Source organism: Rhipicephalus microplus, chromosome 4 (assembly GCF_043290135.1).
Source record: "Rhipicephalus microplus isolate Deutch F79 chromosome 4, USDA_Rmic, whole genome shotgun sequence".
NCBI classification, from domain to species: domain Eukaryota; kingdom Metazoa; phylum Arthropoda; class Arachnida; order Ixodida; family Ixodidae; genus Rhipicephalus; species Rhipicephalus microplus.
The window spans coordinates 173,394,246-173,420,930 of NC_134703.1; the positions used below are offsets into that span (position 1 = coordinate 173,394,246).

The window sequence follows — 26,685 nt, forward strand, 5'->3', positions numbered from 1 at the left end:
TCTGGGTTGAGACAAACATCGGATCTGTGTCCAAGTCTGCCACTTGAGTAGCACGTCTCGTACTGCTTCTTGTATAGCACGCAACGATACTCAGTTCTATTGAAGTAGACATAGTGGGCCACTACACTTCCTTCAAATACGACGACGGCGTTTGCCGTCTGGCCCATTTGCTTCGCGTGCAACAGTGTTGGGTTGTGCTCATTGACGTGATGTGTCTCAATGTCTTCCGGGGTGTCCTCGTCGGGTATCCCACGGATGATACCTTTGGTTGAATTTTCGGGCGCTGCTGCGTATGCGCTCGTTTCGTACTCTTCATCCCCCATGCGTAGCTTGGTAATTTCACAGTACCTTCTGGCCCGCTCTTACGATGAAGTGCTGACCACTATAAGGTTCTGTCCTTCGTTCACACGAAAGATATCGCCTCTTGTTTCCTCTTGTCTCAGTCCGGCTGCGTTGCGTATGGCGTCGTAGCTTCGAGCCGCACGATGTGTGGCGGTGCTGAAGCCGCCTTTTGGGTGCACGATGACCTTGATATTATCTACTGGCATGTTGGGTTTCTTGCTCGTCATGCCAAGTCTTCTTAAATTTCTGGCTACTCTTCTTTTATAGGTTTCTTCCGTGTTCAACGCGGCCACGTCCTGCACAGCTGGATTGGTCCCCTCGACAGGCATCACGTTTTTCTTATGCTTGGTGCGTGCTTCAAGCCACCCCTTGTCATTTTGAATCTCCATCTGCGAAATGTCTTCATCTTGTACAACTATAACGTCCACTATGGTCATAAGTTATGCCTTAAACGATTCGCGAGGGGGCCTCGCACGGCTCGCGTTAGGCTTGAACCCCGGCCGCGCTTGCGGCAGAGGTAATGGCGTCGACCAGTACTGCGATAGCCCTGGTGCGTTTGCCGGTGTGGTGCCAAAATAGCGTTGCTGCGGTGACCAGAAAATTGGCTCACCTCCAAAAATTTGTAACCAGCAGGGCGTCCTGACCGTGGCGAATCTTCTCAGATATATGTTGTTGAACTTGGATCTGAATTGCTGCTACAGACATCGAAAAACTGCGGAGCCGATGTAAAGCGCGTCCGCACTCTCTGGTCCCCTAGTGGCCAACCTTCCAAGGAGCTCGAGAGAAGATAAAATGATTTTAAAGACCATAGTCTTTCTTGGGCTTCTTCGACGCAAAAATTTTGTTCTGTCCGTCTGTCGGTCTGTACGTTTGTCTGTTTGTCCTCAACAATACTCCCAACGGCACCGAACGATACCCCAAACGGCCGACCTTGTTACTTGTTATGTCATTTTTCGCCATTAGCAGCCGTCACAGTACACTGTTCCGACCTGGCTTGCGCTGACTTCACTGGTTCTGTGGTAGGAACGCTTTGTAAGCTTTCGCGAGTGTGAGAAACAACTCTCTCTGTGTTTGTCATGTCGCACGGATGTGACCTGGTGAACTCTTGGTTTTATCCGACCCGAAGGTCATCCACGTGGAGACCACGTCAAGAACCACCTTTGCAGGCTAGGTTTGCGTTCGAAACCGGGTTTTCGCTCCGAAGGGCTTAGCGGGATTTGCGAGACCTTATCCACAGCGCCCACCAATGTTTCTCAAGATTTAGTGTTTATACTTGTGCTATTGTCAAATAAAAAGCAATTATTGCGCATATCTGAGGCACCATAACAACACATGAGTATTTTTTACGTGTGTCTTTTTACTAGAAAAGACATAGGTAATCCCAAGGACCGTAGTGCTTATCACGCTGCGTTGACGATGCAACGCTTGCACGAAAAGGCAAGTGTTTTCAACGCTTTGCTAAGACGATACAACACGAAGGTGGCACCTACCCGTCGCCTTGCGTTCTACACCTTATTACCTCCGAGACGAGCTTGCAGGGCGCGCGCGCTTCGTTTTCCAAGCTAACTACCAGATAGCGCTCATGTCTCAAGTGAAACGTGACTTGATACGCTCGTTCGCCTCCGCTGCACGCTCGAGGCACTCTAAGGCAGTGCCTCTAAAATACCATTCAGCGATTTTCTTGCACAGAACATCAAATAAACGTTTGTTCACTCTCTCCAGACGCAAGAATATCGTTTTTCGATATTCTAGATACGGGATCAATTTTTTAACCATATTTGAAAAGTAATTATAAATACTGGCCTGTGTTCTGCACCGTAACATTTGGCTCACATGTGCACGGAATCCTCGACTAGAGCACTGCACGGACCCCCATTATGAAGCCCGAACCCAGCCCGGGCCCGTGCGTACAACATTAAACTTATCCGGGGCATGCGTGTTACTTACGAGGTGCGGCTCGGGCCCGCTAAATGTTCTTGTTCTTGATGACCATTATTAGTGATGCTTTGCGCTTTGTAGCGGGTGATCGGGAAGAAAATCCGGTGTCTACATGCATGGAAATGTTGCTGTGGCCGTGGTGGTAGCCCGGAAGTTGAGCTGTTTTGCTGTCAAGTTCTAAAACGCAGGTGCGATTCTTGCGCCCACAGCAACCGCTTTGTGATGGGGATAATACATGGAGTAAGTAAAAAGAAGGGAGGCAGCATGACGTCACGCAGGCAGCCTTGGCTGGCCATTTTTAACACAGCAGTTCCAGCCCAACACGTGAGCTTTTGCTGGAGATCGTGTCAGAAACGAGACTAGCCGGTACTTCGGAGCATGGCGTCTGGTAGCTCTTAATCAAAACTCGCTTGTTTGGCTCAGACCAGCAGCCGGCTCAGGCAGGATGTTCAAAAACAGAACATCATTGAGGGTACTAGAAACTACCACACGCTCTGACGCTTTGATGACGTGCTAGGCCAACACAGTGGAATTGACTCGCGTGACACGTTGGGCTTCCCTTGTGTGACGTAATGCTCCCTCAATAACTTTTTCATCCGCCATAGGGCAGAATGCAAGACACCCTCAACTCATCTTTAGGTGCACGTTTAGGAACTTCGGGGGCTCGAAATTATTCCGGTTCCCACAAGAGCTTGCCTCGTAGACGTACCATGATTTTAGCGTGCAATGGCAAAGGATCTAAATGAAATGCCTATATGGCACATGGCAAGTCATTACTATAGCAGTACAATAGCATCATTCGCAGTAAATAGCAGCATTACAATAGCAGCATAAAACATACCGAAAATTGTATTCAAAATAACTGGAAAACTGCAGGGAAAAAGCAGATAGGAGCACACCCGGGACGTTTTCTTTAATGCCTTTTTCTACACAAGATTGCAAATATTTATTACAGAATTTTTATAACAGGGTTCTGAATAATATTTTGCTACGGCGAAATAACAGAAGGTTTATCGTAAATATGGAAACAGCCACCAAAGCAGATGATATGCATATCAATTATATTCTAACATCATCACGCAAACGCAAGTGCCATGTACAATATAATAATATAATCAAGCTTGATTATAACCATACTTGAAGCTGCTCCAGATAACCATTTCCGCTCTTTTTTATGAAACAAACATGAAGAATAAGCTTAAAAAACAAGCAGTCCCACAAAAAGACCGGACCTGAAAGTGATGCCACAGAAATAGGCGCGTTAAGAGACCAGCAAAAGCAAAAATCGACATGTTCTTCAGCAAGACAAACAAGTTTTCCAGGCTTTAAGGCTTCAAGCAGCTCCTCCTGTGTATTACTACGTACCCAGCTCCACTAAAATAGCGTTCGCTGATAGAGCATGTGATAAGGTATTCAAAGTACTTTTTTTTACAAGAAATGAAAACCCGCGGTTTATTTTACAGGGGGCTTCGTGCACCATTAAAGATGTTTCTCAATGATCCCTCACGGATCACAGTCCATAAGTTAACTGTCAAGCTCATTGTTGTCTGGTTGAGTTTCCGCAGCATCGTGCCACTCCTTAAACTCGTCAAGGGACGTAAGCTTCGATGGGGGTTTGTTATTCTGCTGGTCTATGCTCGTTTCTCCTTGTGGCAAACGCAGATGTACAGTATCATCCACTGTTATAGGGAACATTCGAATGCACACCATCAATATTCCTGGCCCTCTGAAAGCAATTAGTTTAAGAAACAATCTTTATGCAAGTCAATAGTCTGTCAAGAGGAGTGGAAACATTTATCCACTAGCGGCTTTCTGCATATCTAAGTCGCAATGGTTCCATAAGATAGCGAAATCTAAATATGCTGCTCACGCAGGTGTTCCCTTTAACAGTGGACCAGTCTGTATATCCATCAACAATTTGCGTATTCTGTCGTGAACAGTTTCCGTCTCCTGCTCGTCAAGAACGTGGAGATGGCAGAAAGGCGGCCACAACAACGTTGCCGTATTGTGAAGCTCTCCTATGAATCGTTTTATCTGAACATTTTCTCGCGTCATCGTGAGCGTGCATACTTCTTGTGAGTTTGTCGAAGCAGCAGTAAGGTGCTTTTTTCAGTTTCGAATAGTACGTCAATACAAGGAGCCGGGTGCCACTTTGTCGTGCTCAAGCTCTTCGCTGGCCTCATTTAGGGGCTACAAGCATTCAACGACCTCCAGCAACGTGGACATATTGTCGTCTTGCAAGAGTATATTTCCTCTTAAATCCACGAGGTTCTCTATCGCATTGTATTGAGCTGGCACGTACTTAATCATAGCGAGCTTTCATTTCCACCATCACTTCAGTTCGGTACTTCAGTTGTCACTTCAGTTCGGCACAGAATGCTTTAGACGTTCGCGTGTAATCTGAGGTGTGGTTTTCGCCTTGAAATGAGCGGGCTTAAGTCCGGCCCGGCCCTCAGCAACAAGCCTGGGCCGGGCCCAGGCCCAAACTTTCAAGCCCTAGCCCGGCCCGTATCCGCCGGAAAACACTTCTCGCGCACAGTGCTCTAACCTCGACTGTAGATCAAAGACGTTTCCTGCAAATGTTGCAAGGCCCCTTTGCGCTGTAGAGTGTATATATTGTAACGAACAAATACAGTGCCGGAAGCTAAAACAGCTATTTATTAATGGCGAACCTGTGCCCGTCAACTAAATACACAAAGGTTGTGAGCTCACTGGTCAAAACCTCGTCCACTTCTCTTGCGTCTCGCTTTGAGCTGTCCTCGAAAAACCGCCAGCGTTCCTTGTCCAGCGCGTGATGTGGTGACACCTGCAGCCAGCGTTGCATGGCGCGTTTATAGCTTGGCGCGTACCGCCAGCGTTCCTTGTCCAGCACGTGATGTGGTGACACGTGCAGCCAGCGTTCCATGGCGCGTTTATAGCTTGGTGCGTTTGGCTTGTCTGTTGGTGTGGCAGAATTCAAAGCAGCAGGAAGCGGCACAGGACTTCGGCAGGTGCCTAACAACATGCGGCATTAGTCCCCCTCCTGAAACGCATCGTCCCGATGCGTACGCTGACGTCGAACAGTATTGTAAAGAAGTATTTATCTGATGTTTGAGCACATTTATCAGTTGTCTCGTTCAGTGTCTTTCGTAGTACGGTTTCATTCGTACTACATGTACGACTTCTGGGCGATTCCTGCGTCGGGTTGAGCACACTTGCCCTTCAGGAATTACTTCGTAGTTTAGCGTGCCTAACTGGCGAAGTACTTTGTAAGGGTCGAAATAGCGCCGCATCAGTTTTTCCGATAAGCCAGGTGCGCGTATAGGCGTCCACACCCACACTTTGTCTCCGGGGTTGTACTGTACGTCTCTCCGCTTCAGATTATAGCGACTTCAGATTATAGCATCGGAGCCTTGTTGCAAAATGATACGATGTCTTGCCAATTGCCGTGCCTCTTCTGCCCTTTCTATGTAGTCGCTGATGTGTTGGTCACTCTCATTCGAATCGTTGACAGGTAACATCGCGTCTAAGATTGTTGTGACCGTCCGACCATAAACAAGTTGAAATGGCGTGAAGTGTGTCGTTTCTTGTACTGCGGTATTATACGCAAATGTTGCATAAGGCAAAATACTGTCCCATGTCTGGTGCTCAACGTCCACATACATCGAGATCATGTCGGCGAGAGTTCTATTGAGCCTTTCGGTTAATCCGTTTGTTTGCGAATGGTATGCTGTAGTCCTTCTATGATCGGTGTGGGTGAGCTTCATAACAGACTGCATCAAACGGGCAGTAAATGCTGTTCCTTTGTCTGTAATGACAACCTGTGGTGCGCCATGCCGTAGTACAATCTGAGTGACGAAAAACTGGGCTACTTCGTTCGCCGTTCCTTTCGCGATAGGTGATGTCTCAGCATATCGAGTCATGTAGTCTGTTGCTACAACAATCCAGTGCTTTCTTGATGAAGAGAGAGGAAATGAACCAAGCAAATCCATTCCCACTTGCTGAAATGGCCCTTTTGGTGGCTCTATTGGTTGCAACAGACCCGCTAGTTTCGATGGTGGTATTTTACGTCTCTGGCAATCGCGGCATGACTTAACGTAATGGTGCACTGAATCCCTTAATTTCGGCCAATAATACTTCCGGCGAATTCTGGCCAAAGTGCGGCTACTACCCATATGGCCAGCCGATGGGTAGTCATGACACGCTTCTAAGATTTCTGCTCGCAGTGATGATGGTACAAGAAGCAGAAACGTCTCACCAGTGTTTACGAAGCTGCGCTTGTATAGGACGTCGTTCCAGAGGACATAGGATGTCAAACCGCGGATGAAAACTCGTGGTACCTCAATTTGGTGACCCTCCAAGTATTGAATAAGCGGGCGTAGTTCCGGGTCCACTCGCTGAAGACGAGCCATCTCCGACACATTCAGAACTCCAAGAAATGGGATGTCTTGTTCTTGGTCAGATGATGGAGACTCAACAGGTGCGCGAGACAGGCAATCCGCGTCATTGTGCTTGAGACCAGACTTGTAGACCACAGTGATGTCATGTGCCTGCAGACGCAGGCTCCATCTAGCAAGCCTTCCTGAAGGGTCCTTGATGTTTGCCAGCCAACACAATGAATGATGATCACTGATTGCTCGAAACGGTCTGCCGTAGAGGTATGGGCGAAACTTGCTGATGGCCCATATAACTGCGAGACACTCTTTCTCTGTCGCTGAGTAATTATACTCAGCATTTCATAGAGTGCGGCTCGCGTAAGCAATGACGTTTTCTTCTCCATTCTGCCACTGAACGAGGATGGCACCGAGGCCAACGTTACTCGCGTCGGTATGTATGTCTGTATCGGCCTCTTCGTCAAAATGGGCAAGTATTGGAGGAGACTGCAAACGGCGTCGCAACTCTGAGAAAGCCGCTTCTTGTTCATCCCGCCAAGAGAATGGTACACTTTCTTTTGTTAGCCGTGTCAAAGGCTCAGCGACCTTAGCAAAGTTTTCAACAAAGCGTCTGTAGTAGGCACATAGTCCCAGGAATCGTCTGATGGCCTTTTTGTCTTGCGGTTTCGGAAAATTTTCAACTGCTGCAATCTTTTCCGGGTCGGGGCGGACGCCTTCCGCACTAACTATGTGCCCGAGGAACCGAAGCTGACGAAATCCAAAGTGACACTTTTGCGGTTTGATGGTCAGTGCTGCCACCCGAATGGCATCCAGTACTATTCTCAGTCGGTGGATGTGCTGCTCGAAGGTGGAAGAAAAAACCACTACATCGTCGAGGTAGACGAGACACGATTGCCACTTGAGTCCGGAGAGCACAGTGTCCATCATCCTCTGGAAGGTAGCGGGAGCAGAGCAGAAACCGAAAGCGAGCACTTTGAACTCGTATAGTCCGTCTGGGGTCACAAACGCCGTCTTCTCGCGATCTCGTTCGTCCACCTCGATCTGCCAATATCCACTTTTTAAGTCCAATGAGGAAAAGAAGTGAGCATTGCGTAACTTATCCACGGCATCATCGATCCGTGGAAGTGGGTAAACATCACGCTTTCTGACTTGGTTCAGCTTTCTGTAGTCAACGCGAAACCGCAGAGTGTTGTCCTTCTTTTTGACTAGCACTACCGGTGATGCCCACGGACTGTTGGATGGCTGGATTACATCATCGTTGAGCATTTCCTGCACTTGGTTCTTGATGGCTTCCCTTTCTTGTGGCGCTACTCGGTATGGGCGCTGATGCACAGGTCTCACGTGTTCTTCGACCACGATACGGTGCTTTGCGCCGGGAGTACGCCTGACTTTCGACGAAGTGGAGAAGCACTCGGCAAACTCTCTGATGAGGTCAGCAATCTGTTGCTTCTGAGATGACGAGAGCTCTCTGTCAATGTCTACTGACTGGAGTACGTTATCCACTGTCTCTGAAGCTTTATGAAGAGTGCAAACATCTGAGACTTGCACGTACTCATGCAGCGATGCTACGGATGTTCCCTTCGCAACATGCTGCAGCTCATTTCGAAAGTTAGTTAATAGAACATACGCACATCAATCACGAAAGCTCACCAGGCCTCTTGCCACGCATAGTCCTTTTTCTAGTAGCAGTCCAATGTTTCCGTCAGCTAATCCGTCACAGTCACGAAGAACTTCACTCCTCACAAGAACGGTCACACTGGAACGTGGCGGCACGGTTACATCTTCGTCCACAATGCGGAGAGGTAGAACGATTGGTTTCTCCGCATTACAGAAGGCGATGGCATTCTCCGTAGAAAACGAAACCTGGGACTCTTGCAAGTCAATGACTGCATTGTTTGTTTGCAAAAAGTCCATGCCTAAAATTAGTTCCCGGGAGCACTCAGGAAGCACAATAAAGCTGCCGACATACACAAGTCCTCTTATTCCAATCCTTGCGGTGCATAACCCCACGGGACTAACTAAATGCCCTCCAGCGGTACGTATCTGAGGTCCGGCCCACTCAGTCATCTACTTCTTAAGCTTCTTTGCGAGAGCATTATTGACAACGGAATAGTCTGCATTACTGCAACGGAATATTAGCGCAATGGCCTCGACGTCGTCGATCGTGACTAATATCTCGGAGGTAACGTCACTACTGCTGCACTTGACCGTCGTTGCGTAACTGCCACCGTCCTATCGGGCTAACAATGGAGGGTCTTCAGTTGTCAGTGTATCAGCGGCCTCACCTCCAGAGGTCGCTGGCTCTAGTTTTCCCGCCGCGGGCTAGGTGAACGTGATCTTCGGAGATTTGATGACGGAGGAGGACTCGGCGACCGATAGCGCATCGGTGCTGTCGAACGCGACTCCCGTTGTTGCGTGTCTTGAGGTGAATAGCGTGAAGACAAGTATTCTTCGATTTCGCAGGGCCGTTCACCGTTCCGTGAGCATGGTGCATTGACTGGAAAACCACGCAGTCCCGCTCGATGATACTGGCACGCCCGGTAAAGGTGACCTGCTTCTCCGCAGTGGTAGCAAAGGGGCCGCCGGTCTACAGTGCGCCATACATCGCTCTTACGTGGTCTTGCCTCCGGGATTGGTAGCGGCGTACTCGGAAAAAACTTCGGAGGCATCACAGCAGTCGCAGCTGTCCGATTCATGCGTCCGAGGTCCTGTCGTACAGCTTGCGCGTACGACAACTGAGGCGGAGGCTCCGGTTGTGCGCGCTGTAGTACCTGAGGTTGTGGTTGTAGAACCGCTTGCCGCACTTCTTCGCGCACAACGTCGGCAAGTGAAGACATCGCTGGATGAGCTTGAGTCATGTGTATTTTCTGCAGTTCTTCCCTTACGACAGCCCTCACCATTTCACGCAAGAGATCAATGTTACTTGTGAGGGTTGTCGACGCCGCGCTAACGGATGAGACGCTTACGTCCCTGTTGAATTGGCGCGCGCGCTGCTGCAGGGTCTTTTCTATCATGGTCGCCTCTGATCTGAACTCAGCAAGAGAGCGCGGTGGATTACGCACCAGGCCTGCAAAAAGCTCCTCCTTCACTCCACGCATCAGGTGCCGCAACTTCTTTTCATCAGCCATGTTCTGGTGGGCCCGGCGGAACAGTCGAGACATGTCTTCAATGTACATGGCGACGCTCTCGTTGTTCCGTTGGTTTCACGCCTAAAGAGCGGCCTCTGCTTTTTCTTTGCGGTCCATGTTTGGGTACGTAGCAAGAAACTCTCTTCGAAAGTCGTCCTACGATAATAAGGACGCTTCGTGGTTTTCGAACCACGTACGTGCAGAATCTTGCAGTGCCACGTAGACGTAGCGAAGTTTCCGGTCTTTGTTCCAACCGTTCAGTCTGGCAACGCGTTCGAAACCGTCTAGCCAGTCCTCGGAATCCTCAAAAATATCACCGTGAAATACCTCTGGTATGTGGGGCGGGTCCATGACGATATGCGATGGAAATGAAGTCGCTTGGGTGGACATTGCAGGGGCTCCGGAACTTACGTCCTCCGCTGGTCTGGAAGAATCGAAGAGGGCACCAAACTCGGGCTGCTCACCTCGTAGGCGACGACTCGTTCGTTGGTGTACGGGAGTCAACAGCGCTGGCTCCAAACTTCGGGGTTCTGGGCTATGTTTCCTATGCCGAGATGGGCTTGGAATCATACCCCACACCTCCACCAGTTTGTAACGAACAACTACAGTGCCGGAAGCTGAAACAGCTATTTATTAATGGCGAACTTGTGCCCGTCAACTAAATACACAAACGTTGTGAGCTCACTGGTCAAAACCTCGTCAACTTCTCTTGCGTCTCGCCTTGAGCTGTCCTCGAAAAACCGCCAGCGTTCCTTGTCCAGCGCGTGATGTGGTGACACCTGCAGCCAGCGTTGCATGGCGCGTTTATAGCTTGGCGCGTACCGCCAGCGTTCCTTGTCCAGCACGTGATGTGGTGGCACGTGCAGCCAGCGTTGCATGGCGCGTTTATAGCTTGGCGCGTTTGGCTTGTCCGTTGGTGTGGCAGAATTCAAAGCAGCAGGAAGCGGCACAGGACTTCGGCAGGTGCCTAACAACATGCGGCAATATTCTACGAAACTTTGGAATAAGCAAGGTAACTTTTCAGTTTTATAGCTATTTGTAACGTTCTTTAGAACATTATTTTCGAGGATCGTCAGAACTGCCTTTATTTGTAGGATTCGTCATCATATGGAGCGTCGCCTTATTAAGCGCATGGTGAAACACGTGTGTGACGTTAAATACGAAGCAAGATTTTTTTATGTGTGCTAATCTTCACGTCGGTTTTCTTCGGAAAATTACGTTTTCTTCCGAAGGCTCTTCTTCCACCATAAGTACATCACCGTACAACAGCCACCAGCCATTGCAGTCACGCCACCACAGCGGCCAAGGACGTGCTGACGACAAACGCTGCTGTTTTTAACTACCCCATCGGTTTATGCACGCAACAATACGTGGGAAACTGGGATAGCGTGTGGTAAAACACGCTCTAAAAATGGCCCGAGGGGCGCAGAGCTACTCCTTTAGACGTAACATCCTCTCAGCCTGAGGTTTTATTCACAGCGCCTTTTCTGTAGACAGCTATTTGGCTCATTCTAAGCAACAAACTGCTCCATCATGCCAAGTGCGGGATAGCCAAGCTCAGACTCAAATATTTTGAAGTAGCAATTGCTAAAGTGCTCATTCTTGTGAAGCGTAGTGTCCCAGGTAAAACCGTGGTTTCTATTCCTCCTGGAGGCAGAGCCAGCGGGACGTCAAAAAGACTCCTTCTCGTAGCGACCTCCACTCAATTACACACCATTCAGCCCAAGTGAGCATTTTTTTAGGTTTTGTGCTTCTCACAATTTTTTTTGGTAGGCAAGCACCTTGCCATTTGCGGCGCACAAGCTGGTCTACGGGAATCCCACTTAGCAAAGAAAAGAGCTTGCTTCCTTTTGCTGTTAGGATAAATCTACTTAGAAAAGCGATGTGAATCTTTCATGAAAATTGTCAGGCATAGTACACTCTCTAAAAAGTTTTATTTGAATCACTTGCAATTTCGTAAAGACTGAAGCTGCTCCTGTCCTGGTAGAAAGCCTCATCCACAACAGTCATGCAGACGAGTTTGTAGATGGACTCAAAATCTAAGTTAATATTTGTGCTTACCGCAACAATTCTCTTGCATAGATTCCACAAAAACATGTTAATTCATTCTCCTGACCGTTGATTTTGCATGAATTAACTGGCTTTATTGCTTGCCTACTTAGTAAAAGAAAATGAACGCTTGTTTCATCTATTGAATAAGCAATCATTTTAATGGAAACAAGGACACTTGTGTTCGTTGCGATTTTCACTCTCATGCATACACTGTTAACTCATGCGAAAGTTTTTCCCGTCTGCAAGTAGTGTGAGGATGCTTTCCGCGTGTTTATTGCTCTTCGTTACACGCGCTGGGCTTTTCTCCAAGAGCTGGAAGTATTTTGCTGCCAGCAAAGTGTGAAGCCAAATCATGCTAACCTAGTTTCTGCCGTACTTGGCTTACTCAGAAACATCATTGTTTGTTTTGTTTTTCATACTAAGGAAGTGTAAACAAAAAAGCCTTACAGTAAACAGTAGGACCGAAATCGCGTTCTTGTAAATTCGCCGCGAGATTCTTTGGAAAAAAGCACAAGCTTTCTGAACTTAACTTGGTATTACACTGCTTTCATTATCGGTACACGCTTGAGCAAGTGATAGTGTCATGCGACGCCACGTGACATGACGTAATGACGATGCCACGAAATCTGTTGGTATGTGATGTCATCAGATGATGCTAATTTGATGCGTCACACGTGCTGAAACCAACTGCCGATTTTCTTGTTTGAGGAGGTGGCTCTGACCTCACCACAAAAGACAGCGCGTTAGTTTGTTGAAGCATACACCTAAATACAATATGGCTGTGGGTACCTCGTGTGCATCTTCGCAGTGGTTATTCGCGAAAGCAATAATATTGGCATATCTAAAGGACCTCTTTGCCTGCCATGGTGTATACTATTGAATTTGTTTGCAGCATTTGAACCGCCCTGGAAAGCCATTTGACAACATCTTCTTCAAGCATTTGGACAGGTACACACTAATTTATTGCATTTCGTGCGCTGGTAAAATGCCATCACAGAAAAAGTTGAATAAAAAACTGGGCCCGTTATTTCGTTTATCTACATGATTTTTTGGCCAATTCCTCAGAATGAATGTGAGCCATACATAAATATCATCCTAATCATCATCATTATTGTTTTATTTTTTATTTTTAATGTCCTCTAGCAAAGGTTATTTTTGTCTATAATAAATAAACTCGATGCCCAAGTCGGGTTTATTTTGGTAATTTTTTCCTCTGGTGCAAATAATGAATTTAACATTGCGAAAGCACCCACTTCTAGGAGGTGTATGCTTTCTGATTTTCCAGCATCTCTTGGTGTAAAATCACGTCAAGTACTGGTACTGCCGGTGGGGGTGTGAAGTGGGACGAAAAGGTGGTGGGAGAGGGTAGCGTTGTAAATTAAAAACAACTGCTGCGCTTCCAGAACATGTGCGTTGGTTTGTTTAGCGCGGTATGGAACAAGTCTGATCGGTAGGAGATCAAGAAGAATGATAGGGAAGAAAGATAAGGAGAAAGAGAGAAAGAGAAAGAAAATAACGTGAAGGAAAAAGCAAAAGACAAAACAACAGATTGAAAGAAACAGACCTATAAAGAGACAAAAAATGGGAGCAAGACAGAAAGAGCAGGAAAAAAACTATAGCATATCTACGTGGTGAATGACGGAGAGAGGAGCGAAGCTGGGTCCGCATGCCACTGCAGCACCGCTTTGGCCTCCCGTTCTCGTACGCCATGATTTTGTCAGCGCCGTAGCGCAGCTTCCCGGCACGCTTCTACCTTACGTGCTCGCACATCCGGGTTCCATCTTCGAGCGTGAGCCGCCACTACCTTGCCTGCACGCCGCTCTGCAGCCTTGTCCATCCGCGGACCTTCTGAATGCGCGTGCCTGGCGAAACGGCTTATATTTTACTACACCGCATCCCCATCGTACGGCGCCGTCGACGAGCACGTGATGGCCAACGTCTTCGCGTGACGTCATTCCTGTTTTCTCGCTCGCTCGCGTATCACGGTTTTCTCTTGAAGCGCAAGTTGCCGCCGCTTTGCATGTGTCATGCATTTTATCGGCAAACCATGAATCATCTGCTGGTCTTGTCCGTCCGTCGTCTCTCTGTCTGTCTGTCTGTTTGACACAAGGACGGATGGGCGGGCGGATGAACGTATGGACGAATGCACGAATTAACGGACGAATTCACGGATGAACGGATGGACGCACAGAGGGACGAATGGACGGACAGATGGATGCAGGGACGGATGCACAGATAGATGGACGGCCACATAGATTAACGCAAGGACGGACGCATGGGTGGATCAACGCATGGACGGATGCATGAAAGGACGGACGTGTGGATGGGCGCAGAGACGGATGGACGCAAGAGCGAATGCAGGGACGGACTCACGGACGGGCGCACAGATAGACGCATGGATGGACGAACGAGAGGACGGACGGATGGACGCATGAACGAACGGACGCATGGACGGATGCACGATTGCACGGACGCACGGATGGACGGATGGACATACAGATGAATGGATAGACGCGTGGACGAACGGATGCAGTACGGACGGGTGGTGGGACGGACGCACGTATGAACGGAAGCAAGAAAAAAACGGACGGCCGGAAGCACGGACGAAATAATGGACGCTTTGCCCCACACTCACCCGCAGGTTGCGGGATCGAATCCCGGCTGCGGCGGTTGCCTTTTCGATGCAGGCGAAAATGCTGTAGGCCCGTGTGCTCAGATTTGGGTGCACATTAAAGACTCCTAGGGGGTCAATATTTCCGGAGCCCTCTACTACGACGTCTCTCATAACCATATGGTGGTTTTGGGACATTAAACCCCACATATCAATCAAACAGTTCGCCCCGCTCAGACCATTCAGTACATGAATATGCTTAGATTTTTATTATTTATCATATTACAAGTAACGTCCTCTAGTATCGTAGCATTTAAATTTTTCAGCGTATTATATGTACAAGTACCTGTTCGATTACTAACGAGAAGTGGCTATATATGATTACGACGAGACACTCACTCCAAGCTTTCAGGAGCTTTGCTCATAAAAATAAACGAGATTTAGCATAGTAAAAAAGCGATAATAGTACATAGGCAGAGAAAAAGAAAAAGGAAGTGAGAAAAAAAGTTACACAATATTAAAATAATCAAGTAAGGCTGCTGAGCATCATGCTTCTTATACACTTCACGGAATTACTGTGAAGCTGCTTTATATTTTTCTCGCAATTGCATTCATTGCAGAGGGCATACAGCGAAAGTATGATTTTTTTATGATCTGGCAGCTGGTCTACCAAACAATGTTTTTTTTTGTGGCCTGTGAAATTATTCTAGAAATCGGTGTAATCAAGAAATATGATTTTCGTTGGTTGCTGCCAATCAGGTACTAGTGCGCAATGAGCCTTCATTTTTGTTTTATGTATTTCAGGAATTACGTTACAAGCCTTGGAGAAGCTCCTAATTAAATACCAGTAAAAAAGGCATGTGTCCAAAATGTCTAATAATGCCAAAATGTTCAAAATGTCTAATAAAGCATAGCCTGTCCAAAATGTCAAAAATGTCTAATAAAGCATAACTTGTAAGCACAATGGATGAACAAAGTGTTTTAGAGTTCATTCTATTATGAGTGGCATTAGTTTTGCTTGAAGTGAAGTATTGTAGATTCAAGGGCTCACTTTTTGTTAGGCACATTATTGGTTAGATCTAACACGCAATTATGCCAATGGAAATATAGAGGAAGTTGTCATATTGAATGGCAATGTAATTGTGAAGAAAGAAAAGTGGGTGAAAAGATAACTTACCGTATGCAGGAACTGAACTTTGGACCTTCGAAAAACGCGTCCGATGCTTTACCAACTGAGCTACATGCCTCCGTCCACTTTATGCGGTATATGTGTGGCTTTAAACGTGGTAGCGTCAGTCAGCGTCACCAGAAGCCATGACGGCGAGTGCCGAACACTCTTATCTTTGGCTTCGAGTAGCAGGTGAACATATTACGGGCTGGCAGCTGACCAATAGTCCCTCGTATGCTACTTGAAGGCACCAAGTCTGCCAGAGCGAGGCCCTCGCTATGAATGAAGGAAAGATTGTACATTTAAGTGCTCGTTTTCTTTCTTGACATAACGTTAATGAGATCCTATAATCATGCCAAGGGAAGTATAGGGGATGGTGTTAGAAGTGTTCGTAACGTAAATGTGAAGAAAGAAAAGTGGACAAAAAGCTAACTTGTCCTTGGCTAACAGTGTTCCACAGTTGCTATTATGGCTACTGGCGGTGCTGACTGACGCTCCCACGTTTATGGACGCATATATAGTCTCTAAAGTGGACGGGAGGTTTCTGTTCATGACAATTATCCTTTCGTGCAAATTTCTTTATTATGTTATACCTTACAAGTACTTCTGATAAAATGCCCTATACGTTCCTTGGCCTTATAACCTGTTACATCTAATTAGTTATCGTCAAGGTAGTAAATACCTCGTGATGATGACGACGAGTTTGTCGGAAAATAGTTCGGCGATTATACGAGGAGTGCGTCAAAGCTGGAGCAGTTACCTATATTCGCGTTGACACGCACATATGCTGTGTTTATATAAAATTGCATCGATGTGGAGGCCAGCGACGCTTCTTGCAATAAATGCATTCGCGCTAAAAAAATAGTGTGATGATTCTTTTTCATCTGAGACATGATTTCTTTTGCTCCTTGGGATTAGTGGTAAATGAAGATGCTTTGTGCGTCGTAGATAAAAACACCCCGGTATGCAGCTGTCTATAAGTTGTCCTGGATCTTAGCATCTCTTTGTTCTCACCTCTTGATGTTTGATTTGTTACATTTCGTGACGTCATGCGCACGCGTTCATGCTCGACTTGCACAAGCATTCACAACAAGAAAGCCAAGCGCGAGACGCGCGTAGTTTCACGTATTGCTGACCGCACTTCTTGCATAGCTTCCACAGCGTTTCTGCATCTGATGTAGGTGTGATACGGAGTATGTTTTTGTACTTTCTTCTTTGTAGGGTCCAGACACTTACCCTCCGCATGCTTCAAACCAGGTTGTACTCCAGTCTTCGTTCCCAGAGCCAGTTTATAAAGGCATTAATGAAACTTGCCAAATTGTGACGCCATATCCACGTTAGAACACATGCTCTGGTAGTGCTCCTCATCACGCGATTCTCGGCACATGACCGAAGAAGAATGAAGCTCTGCGCTCAAGAGCCCAGAACTCCTATATCAACTCTGGGCTTTCCAGAGGGCCCACGATGCCGCGGTGAGGCTCGGCCTACCTATCCTGACGTGGGAGCGGCCCTCTGCTCTACCTCCTTGAGGTAGTGTTCCTCAGGACCTCAATAAAGTTCTGTGTCTGTCTGTCTTTCTGTCTCTCTTCTTTCCCGTCATCGTTATTTACGGGACAGTGAAAACCGGCCGCTCTTTCAAGGTCTGCATAAGCATGAGTGAAAAATCTGTCGAGTCCTGTCAAGTGAAAATGCTTATATAATTTACCACTTTAGTTTTTAAAATAGTCCTTTTGTTTTTTTGCGAGTTCCCAAAGCACTTATACGTAGTCTTGCATTTTCGGTCGTCTTGCATTCAGCAATACTCCTGCTTTGCCCATATTTTATCGCACATTGTAAAAGGAAATTTTTTTTGTGTTTCATTATTTCAATTGAGGCTTTTTGTCTGTCTCTCTCTCTCTGTGTGTGTGTGTGTGTGTGTGTGTGTGTGTGTGTGTGTGTGTGTGTGTGTGTGTGTGTGTGAGAGAGAGAGAGAGAGAGAGAGAGACACAATGAGAGAACTGATGAACTTATCTCAATTTGCGCTCACATTTCGTGATTCACGTTCTTTGCTTTCGGCTGTTGTAAGTGAGACGACGGTCAATTATGGTTAGAAGGCCAGTGAATGGAAGATGCGAATAAGGAAGAGTAATACGACCTCACTTGTGGTCATATTGCACAATCAGCAACAACAACAACGTGCTTGGGAGCTCTTTCTATTTTCTTGGTTGCTCAAGGGTGTACCACTCCACTCCCAAGATCACTATGCACTAGAAACATTCGAGATTCGAGCCAAGGAAGGAGAAAGGTTTTTGAGGTGTGAGTGTACCTTTGACGCACTGTCTGTTTTCTATGTTGACAGGATATTCCGGCCTGCACTCGCAGCGTCGAGAAGTGACGTTGCAGAACACGTGGTACAGAACGCTGCTACATGTCTGATTGCACGGGTCACCAATGTAGAAGCCCACACCTTGAAAAAAGAAACAATATAAGTTCAGTAAAACATAATCACTCAACAAAAATAAACATATAATCGTTGACAGCCTAAGAATAAATGCAAGCTCCACCCACAGTGCTCATTATTCCACCCAGAAGAGTAAATTTTAGATTTAATTGCAGTCCATTATGTAAGTTACGTATTCGAAACTACACAAACTTCAGGCATATCTCTTGTTCGTGCCAGTTCGGGTTCATTTTATTAGTTTTCGGTAAAAGAATTTTAATTCTTGGCAAATTTCATCAAAAATTGCGACTTTACTGCTCCGCGAATCTTAACATTTTAAGAAAGATTGGAGAACTTCACGTTTTTATTAAGCGTGTTATTTGCACTATCACCAAAAATGCGCTTATGGATGGAACAGGAGTCGCCTAGCATTGTACTGTTGTGCCAATGCATTACAGCCACACTGCAGCACTGGAAGCGGAGCTTGCATTTTTATTAGGTTAAAATCTACTATAATTTGAATCACTGCTTTTGTGAAGCCGCAGTTTTGATCGCAGCAAGCTAGTAAAATATATTATAAAAAATACACTACTTTTTTCTTTGGAGAGTCCTGGCTTGCCACGTGTATGACTCTGTTAACATTGGCTCGTCAACTGTGTTTGGGGGTCACGTCAAACTCTTATAAGAGTCGTGTGACTTTGAAGAGAGGCAACGTGCCTGTTTTTGGAAAGTCACATACGTGAAGAGCCAGGACTTCCGAAAAAGAGCCTGGCATACTTGTTTTCTAGAGTGTAAAAGCGTGACGTGTAGCCAGTGAAGCCCACTTGAGCACTGCCAATCAGCACTGGCAAAGCCATGGTTCGTAAGCAAACCACGTGCCTACGCAAGAAAACAATTTTTAATACGTACTAATTGCCCTGCGATTGTGAAGGTTGATAAACCTGCCCTGGCTTAGCATCAGTTTCTGCATATGAGTATGTAGTATGTTTATTCCTCATTACATCTACATTGTATTTCTTCGATTTATTCTATGAAAAACAACAGGCAACCAGGCAACTGTAGTTGGAAATCAACATGGCAGCGCCTCTGCGGACTTGATCAATCCTGTTTCTTTAATCCCACCTGCTAAGCCTAACGCTTATTATATCGTAGTGGTTCTTAGAACTGGCACAGTAAATGTAGCCCCGAATACACTGCTGCTGACGCGGCAAGACATAAATTTAATGCAAAAAAATTCTTTGCGAATTCGAAACTTTGTGTGACGAAACGCTGAGGTCTTTTCACTTAACATGCTATGCTTTGTTTTCCCTCCAATTGGAATATGACAAGTATGCCGCATTCTACATGTTTGCCACCCTGAATGTGTGCGTGTTTTCGAATTTTAATTTGAATCGGTGAGAGACGCGAGGCATATCTGCCAATGAAGCTAATGCATCCTCCCACGTCAATAGTAGACAGCCCAGCTGGCACCATGCCAGGGAGGTGGATGGACACCAGCCACCGCGAGTACGAGACATGTCTTAATACAAGCGCCAGGTTGGACCTTGAGGGACACTTAGCGCAAAAGGATGACGTGATCAATTAGCGGTGGGGGCCATTACTGTCATTGTATGCAGGCATGTTCTGTAATTTTAGTCTTTTTCAGTGATGTCGTGTACTCGCCGAATGTGTGCGCGCAGATGCCAAGAGACGTTTAGCAGGTGATGCGGTGCGTATGAACGCATGAAGAAGGGCTCATCATTTGTCCTATAGGCTAAGGGTTTCTGAAGCCTGCCAAGTGCTAAAGACTACTTCTAAGATGGAATATAGCATAAAACACAGGCTGACGTTGGTTGAAGAAAACGGTCACCACAGACACGTATTTATTATTTCAATAGATAGATACATAGATAGATAGACAGATAGATTGATAGATAGATAGATAGATAGATAGATATACAGATAGATAGATAGATACATAGATAGATAGATAGATAGATAGATAGATAGATAGATAGATAGATAGATAGATAGATAGATAGATAGATAGATAGATAGATAGATAGATAGATAGATAGATAGATAGATAGATAACCTAACGCCTCTTGGGAATTTGTTTTCTCTGAGAATGTTTTTTATCTCCCTCTGAAAATCAGATTTAATGAAAACATGACCAGCTATAACAATGAACAACTAAGAACTTTTACACCTACATGCGATAAGGTGATAAAGAACAATTTATAAGAATCTAGTTCTTCAAGTAATGTCACAATACGTATTTTAAGAAAGCTTGGGTCTGACACACTTTTTTATATTTTGAAGCACTTTTATCGTGTAGCGGCTCTTTTTTCTGTTTTTCAAAAGTGTCTCGAAACCAGAAACATCCAAGCCACGAAGAGGATTCAGAATCAATACTTTTTGGAGTTTATGAAATGCGAAGCATTTCTTTGTGTCTATCTATCTATCTATCTATCTATCTATCTATCTATCTATCTATCTATCTATCTACGACTGGGTGCTCTCGTGATTGTCCTTTAACTCTGGAAAAACCAAAATTAGTATGGGGGGATAAGTTGATTTCTCAAGAATACTTGCTTGTCGTTACATGAATAAAGCCTTCATCCCGTCGCCTACGTCGTCCAGTACTCCCCTCTAGACAGTGACAAAAACCCGCCGGTGGGCATGTGCCACAGGTGATTGACACTTTTTGTCTACCTGAGAACGGCGAGACCACACATGGGTAATTTTAACGCTTGAGCGTTAAGAAAAAGCTTACATCGGCAGCGTTGACGGGACGAATGCAAAGAGGAAATATCATTGCCCCAGCAGGAATCAAATCCTAGGATTCTGTGTGGTAATCAAGTATTTTATCAGAGAGCCAAGCGAAGTCTTGGAACTACCCATTTAATGAACCCATGTAGTTCGGGAAATGCCAAGTGTGGTTGCAGTGCAGGCTTTCTAATTTTATAAGCATTACATATGTCCTCCTACAATACCGCCGTAGGTGTCATTCAATTAAGTGGATTTATGTTGCGGCGTCAAGGGTTACTATCTGCTTATGGTGCTGCTGATAGCCACCTTTCTGTTGGCATTGTTACGTAACTATAAAGAGCTGGTTATATAAAACATATGTGGCTGTTAGTCATATATCTGTGCGTCTCATTCTACCAACTTTTAGCGCCACTTAGTGACGTATCCCTCCATGAAAATTGCAATATAGATGCTTTTCAACCCTATGCTTCGCATAATTTCGATTTCCAAAGTACGTAGGATCTGTAGAATTTTTTTCTTATAAATTCGGAGTTTGTATCTTGTTGATTAAACTTTGGGCAGAAATTTGACGTTTATGGGACTTGATTTCACCTAAATAGCCAATTTTTTTCAATTTGGTGTTCCATTTGACCACACAAGTTTTCGAATGGGTTATAATATTTTGTTTTCAATGAAAATTCTTACAACATAGCTAGTAATTCTATTTTCAGTTCTTCTTTACTTATTCCAAAAATTAGACTGTACTGCACTCATGTATTGTTGCACTGTACTGGTGCGAATGTAATAAAATGTACTTTTGGGGTCAGGAGCTGGACAAGATTACTCTCCTCTCATCTTCTCGTTGAAAAATGAAGGACCTAATAACAGTGTTATTTTCGGCAGTGCATACTGTTAGATGACATTGTATGCTTACACCAAAACATGCAGAGACATGTGACAAAATCGCCAATACTTGAATAAAATTACACGACACAATTACAATTGTGTCGTGAATCTCATGCTCTGTGTAGTGCTCTGTTATTCTCTTAAGATTTTTTTTTCGTTGCTATCACTTGTGTAAATAGTTTTGCGAAGCAAGCGTCTTGCAGTGTATGTTTTTCTTCTTGCATTGTTAGTATTTTTGTGAAAGCCTTGTTATTGTATTTTGTATTTGCCCCTTTTGCATGGGCCAGCATATTGGCCTGCAGTATCGATAAATAAATAAATAAATAAATAAATAAACACTCTGCTTTGCTCGCGTTACAACATTAAAGATTGATTTCATAGACGCGAACCTGCTTTACGAGGTTTGTACCCCTGATAGATGCTCACTCCAACGAATTGATAAATTTTAGATATGAAAATGCTCTTTCATTGCTGGAAATGCTCTTTTTATAAAGTATTTACGGGATAAATTTGTATTGCTGTAAACTACTAGCTTGTGTTTATTGTTTTTTTTCACATTAGTCAGAAACGACGGAGCTCTTGCTATAGCACTATGTTCACATAGAGCACATTTCTTGAAGAGTGGCCTATGCCATGATTATTCGTGAAGCGAGTGGCGACACCACCAAAACTTCATGTACGACGTCGCGAACGAGTGATCAAATATTCCAATATCGAAAATAGCAGGCGCACCAAAGAGTAGAGATGCTGGGATGAAGAAGTCTTGGCTGCATGAAAAATGCATTACCGAAGCATTTCCTGAGGCCAGCGGTGAGGATACAGCGTTGACCCCGAAGAGAGGCGCCACTCCAACCTTACACTGCATGAGATTTTATCTGTCCGAAAATATATATACATTAAACGAGTCTCCAGCCCGAATACAAACAAGCAATCGTGCTTCGTCGCTTGAAAAAGTATGGAGTACGGAGCGTCAACACCGTTCGCAGAATAACAACACGACGTTACAGTGACGAAAGACCCCAACATTTCGAAATACATTGGCTGACTGCAGTTGACATTTGCCACTTTGAGTAGAGACAACATATTTAAAGAAATACACATCGAACGCAGAGGTCGTGGTTTGTATATCCTGATTCTCATGCCTTGCCACAGTTTTCTAGTACCAAAAGCAAAGCAAGTTGTTCCGAAGTCGCATTTTTTAAAGGACCAGAAACGTGAAACAAGGTGTAGCAAAGTTTTCGCTAAGTTTATGTATATATTCGCAACGGCTACTGCTTTAAACGTTCACTCCATGTAAAGTATAAAATAACAAGCGCACCTTTAAAACGCACTCATCTGAAAAAACAGCTGGGCACGACACCCTTAAGTCTGCGAAAAAATGAAAATGTCTGCCGCCATATCTAGTGCGTGTAGCATTTTAAAAAGCCACGGGGCGATTAACCTAAACAGGCGTGTTCATTCGGAAAGAAAACAAAACTGTTCAGTTGGCAAGGAGAAAAAGAAAAGCAAGCAAAAAAAAAGAAATGCAGGCGTTCATTTCCACATATACTTGATCCTAAAATACCACTTCTAACTCTAATATACGAGGGGTGCATCTCGCTGTTGTGCTTCAACACAATTTCGGTAAGTGTACGGTTTCGTCTACTACATTTTCTTCTCTAACTTTGCTTCATAGAGATCGCGCAAAAAATTTCCATGCTCAGCAGTCGAGCTGCAAAGGCCGTCTACCATTTCCGAGGTACAATATGTAGGAATAAAAAAGTAGTTTTGATAAATGATTTTTTTTCACCAAACCAGAAAAAATTGAATAGACAAACTTCCTTTTACCCTCTTTCAGGGTCAATATGGAAGAACACAATTTTTGAGAAATGTGCAATACAGCATGTGGTTGGAATTTATTTCAACAGGTGCAACTGCCACGGTCATAGCTCCTGCGCTTATTTTGCAGGCACTGTAGGTTGTTAAAATATTATGACGTAAATCATTCCATTAAGCATTTTTAACGTTCCATTGGCGCCATCTTACCGCGGAGATATAGCTCTCAATTTTCGTTTGCTGTATTGCTGATATACATTAACAACGACATGAGTTGTCCCTGCGTGACTAGGAATGATGGCGTGTGGAGGCTAAAATGGCTTCCAAACACCTGTTTGGGATCCAAGAAAAAGTCACAGCTTTACTGCAAAAGCGAAGCGATGAATGCGATATCAACACATAGGAACGTCACGCGAAAAATAAAAAGGAGAGCGACACGTGCCCGGCGTTGTTCACGCTCAAATAGCTTATGAAACGTAAGCACAGGTACAGATGAACGCGAATAAATGTCTCAGTTGTAACTTCGCTTAACCTGAAAAGCGCCCCTTTTCCGCAAACGGAGACTGTGCAGCAAGTGAGTAACATTTGTGTGCCGTCCGGGTAACTGAAAAACGATCGTTCCGTTGAAAGCCAAAGACATACGATTCTTCCCACCGCGAGATAGGCGTCCGCACGCGTGGGCGTCTACCCCTCCCCCCGCAACCTCAGTAGGGCAAAGTACGCGTGGGATATCAACGCATGATTGCGCCTCACCGTGTCGTGACGATCTGGCAATGGGCGCTCTTTGCGCCATCTCGCGGGCAATGATGGAAACACGATAGTTAGAGATGGTCATCGCCATGTATAAGTGGCGGATATGAGTAGCTTCCCGTTTCAACGTTAGAGGAGGTGCTCCATCGTAGCTCAGGGGCTAACACCAAGTAGTCACATGCAAGAGGTTGGAAGTTCAATTCCGTGCGCCGGAGTCACTTTTCTGAATTGTTTAACTTTCTAGCGTTTTAGTATATATATATATATATATATATATATATATATATATATATATATATATATATATATATATATATATATTGTAACGCGGACTGAAAGAGCGAGGAAGAAGAAGACATCGGACGCTCTCGAGCAATGGTGATTCTGCAGTGACAGTAGAGCGCCGACATTTTTTCAGTGTAAATAAACCCATCACATCCGTAACACCTTTGGTAGAGCGGTGCTGGGAGACTTGCCATCCTGGACCCCGCAGCAGAAGTTCTTCGAAGAAGCAGACGCTTAGCTGGCCTACCCCCAGACAACATCAGCATGAACGACGACACAGCCATCCCATTGACGCACAACGCTGCTGCATCCACCAGTGCCACCGACACGGCACAAGGTGGCCGTCGACCTCGACAACCAAACTACTGGGCACCCGAGCCACGAATTTTCTCAGGTAAAACTGACGAAGACGTGGACGCTGGACGCTTGGCTAAAAGATTTTGACAGAGTGAGCCGCTACTACGAATGGGGCGCACCGGCGAAGCTCGTGAACGTAGTAATCTTCTTTGCCCGGACAGCCTTGCTTTGGTTTGAGAACCATGAACATGTCCTCCCCACTTGGGATAAAATTGTTAAGGAACTGAAGGCCTGCCTTGGGGACACAAGTTCCATGAACAACAAAGCTGAGCAAACGCTGTCACGTAGGGCTCAGTTGCCCGGCGAGACGTGCACAACCTACATTGAAGAAGTATTGAAGGTTTGCGGTATTGTCAACGCAAATGTGTCTGACGAAGACAAAGTTGGTCATTTGTTAAAAGGCATCGCCGAGGACGTGTACAGTTTTTTGATAACAAAAGAAAACTTGAACACTCCTTCGACTTTCAGGCAGCAGTGTCGCGCATTCGAGGCGTTGAAGACCCGGAGAATTCTACCCAAGTGCGGGCGCTTGGACAATGTTCCCACTGTCGCAAGTATGAACGTCGCCACCTGCGAAGACATTCCCTTCCTCGTACGTCGGGTAGTTCGAGAAGAGCTCGTACTACTTCAAGCAGGTGACGTTCACCACCAATGCTCGTTCGCCACGTGCCCTGAACCACCTCCCTACTGGATGCGAAAGCGCCACGTCGAAAACCGACCACGCACAGAAACTGCAGATTTTACCCCGTGGCTTCCGTTTTCCCCAACGTGTCGTGGCCACCACCGGATGTCATCATCTCGACGTGCCGCTGCGGACCTCCGACCGTCGTCAACCAGGCCTCTACCAGAAGATTACTACGCGTCATCACAAAATCTTCCTGCGGAGCACGACCCGTCTCCGCGTACTTCTGCCACCTCTGCTCCTGCTAATGTTAGCCGACAAGTCCCCGTTTGCTACACATGTGGTCTTCCAGGGCATATTTCGCACTTTTGTACCAGAAGGCCGCCAGCACCCCCACGTTTTTCGGCGTATCCGGCTCGTATGTACGAAATGCCTGTCCCGCGACGTTTTTCGACGCACCCGCCTCGTATGCACGAAACCTGGACCTCTCACCCGGCCGACCACCGTCCCCGACAGCAATGGCCTAACGAATTTCGCAGCGAGTCCCCCGCCTCCGAGCGAACCTGACGCCGCCTCCGACACGGTCCTGCTGGTCGCCGTCTCCGCGTCGTCGGTCACCCTCCCCGCATCGGCTGCGAAGCTAACTGGTGCGACCGAAGGAGGTGCGGTCGCGGGACGGTCAGTTTCGCCAATTCCTCCTTCTGCTGTGATGTTGATGAACAAAGTGCATGTGTGTATAGACGGTGTAGATACTCTTGCTCTTGTAGACACTGGTGCTGCTGTTTTGGTTATGAGCCTTCGTTTCAAACATCGTATTTGGGTCACAAAGTTATGTTCACGTGGGATCGTAAAGAAACTTTTCGTGGAGTTGGAGGCAAAGCGTTATGCCCTGTTGGTATTTGTTCAGTTGTACTCACGATTGGTGGACAAAATTTCCGAGTTGAATTCGCTGTACTGGCTCGTGCAACTCATGACGTCATTTTAGGGATAGACCTCCTGCATGAATGCGGCGTTACGCTTAACTGTGCAACTGGAGAGATTCTTCTACAAAGTACGCTGCCCGCTATAATAGTTGACGATTTTTCGACTCTGCCAATCCTTGCTCCTTCGTTGTCTGAAGATGTGACCATCCCTGGTCGGACAGCAGTGTTTGTACCCGTATGCTCTTCTCATGTCCGCTCAGGACCGT

The 26,685-nt window shown here is 45.9% G+C and overlaps 1 protein-coding gene across 2 annotated transcripts in view; it reads right to left on the minus strand.

The window, feature by feature from the left end:
• LOC119172953 (uncharacterized) overlaps window positions 1-26,685 on the minus strand; it is a 349,485-nt gene that overhangs the window by 208,348 nt on the left and 114,452 nt on the right. The window contains exon 3 of one of the 2 annotated variants that reach the window (XM_075893860.1): window positions 17,918-18,058. The exons of the other annotated variant lie outside the window; for it this stretch is intronic. Within the exon in view, the coding sequence (XP_075749975.1) occupies window positions 17,918-18,058 (141 nt within the window). The remainder of the gene's footprint in view (window positions 1-17,917; window positions 18,059-26,685) is intronic. 2 annotated transcript variants of the gene reach the window in all.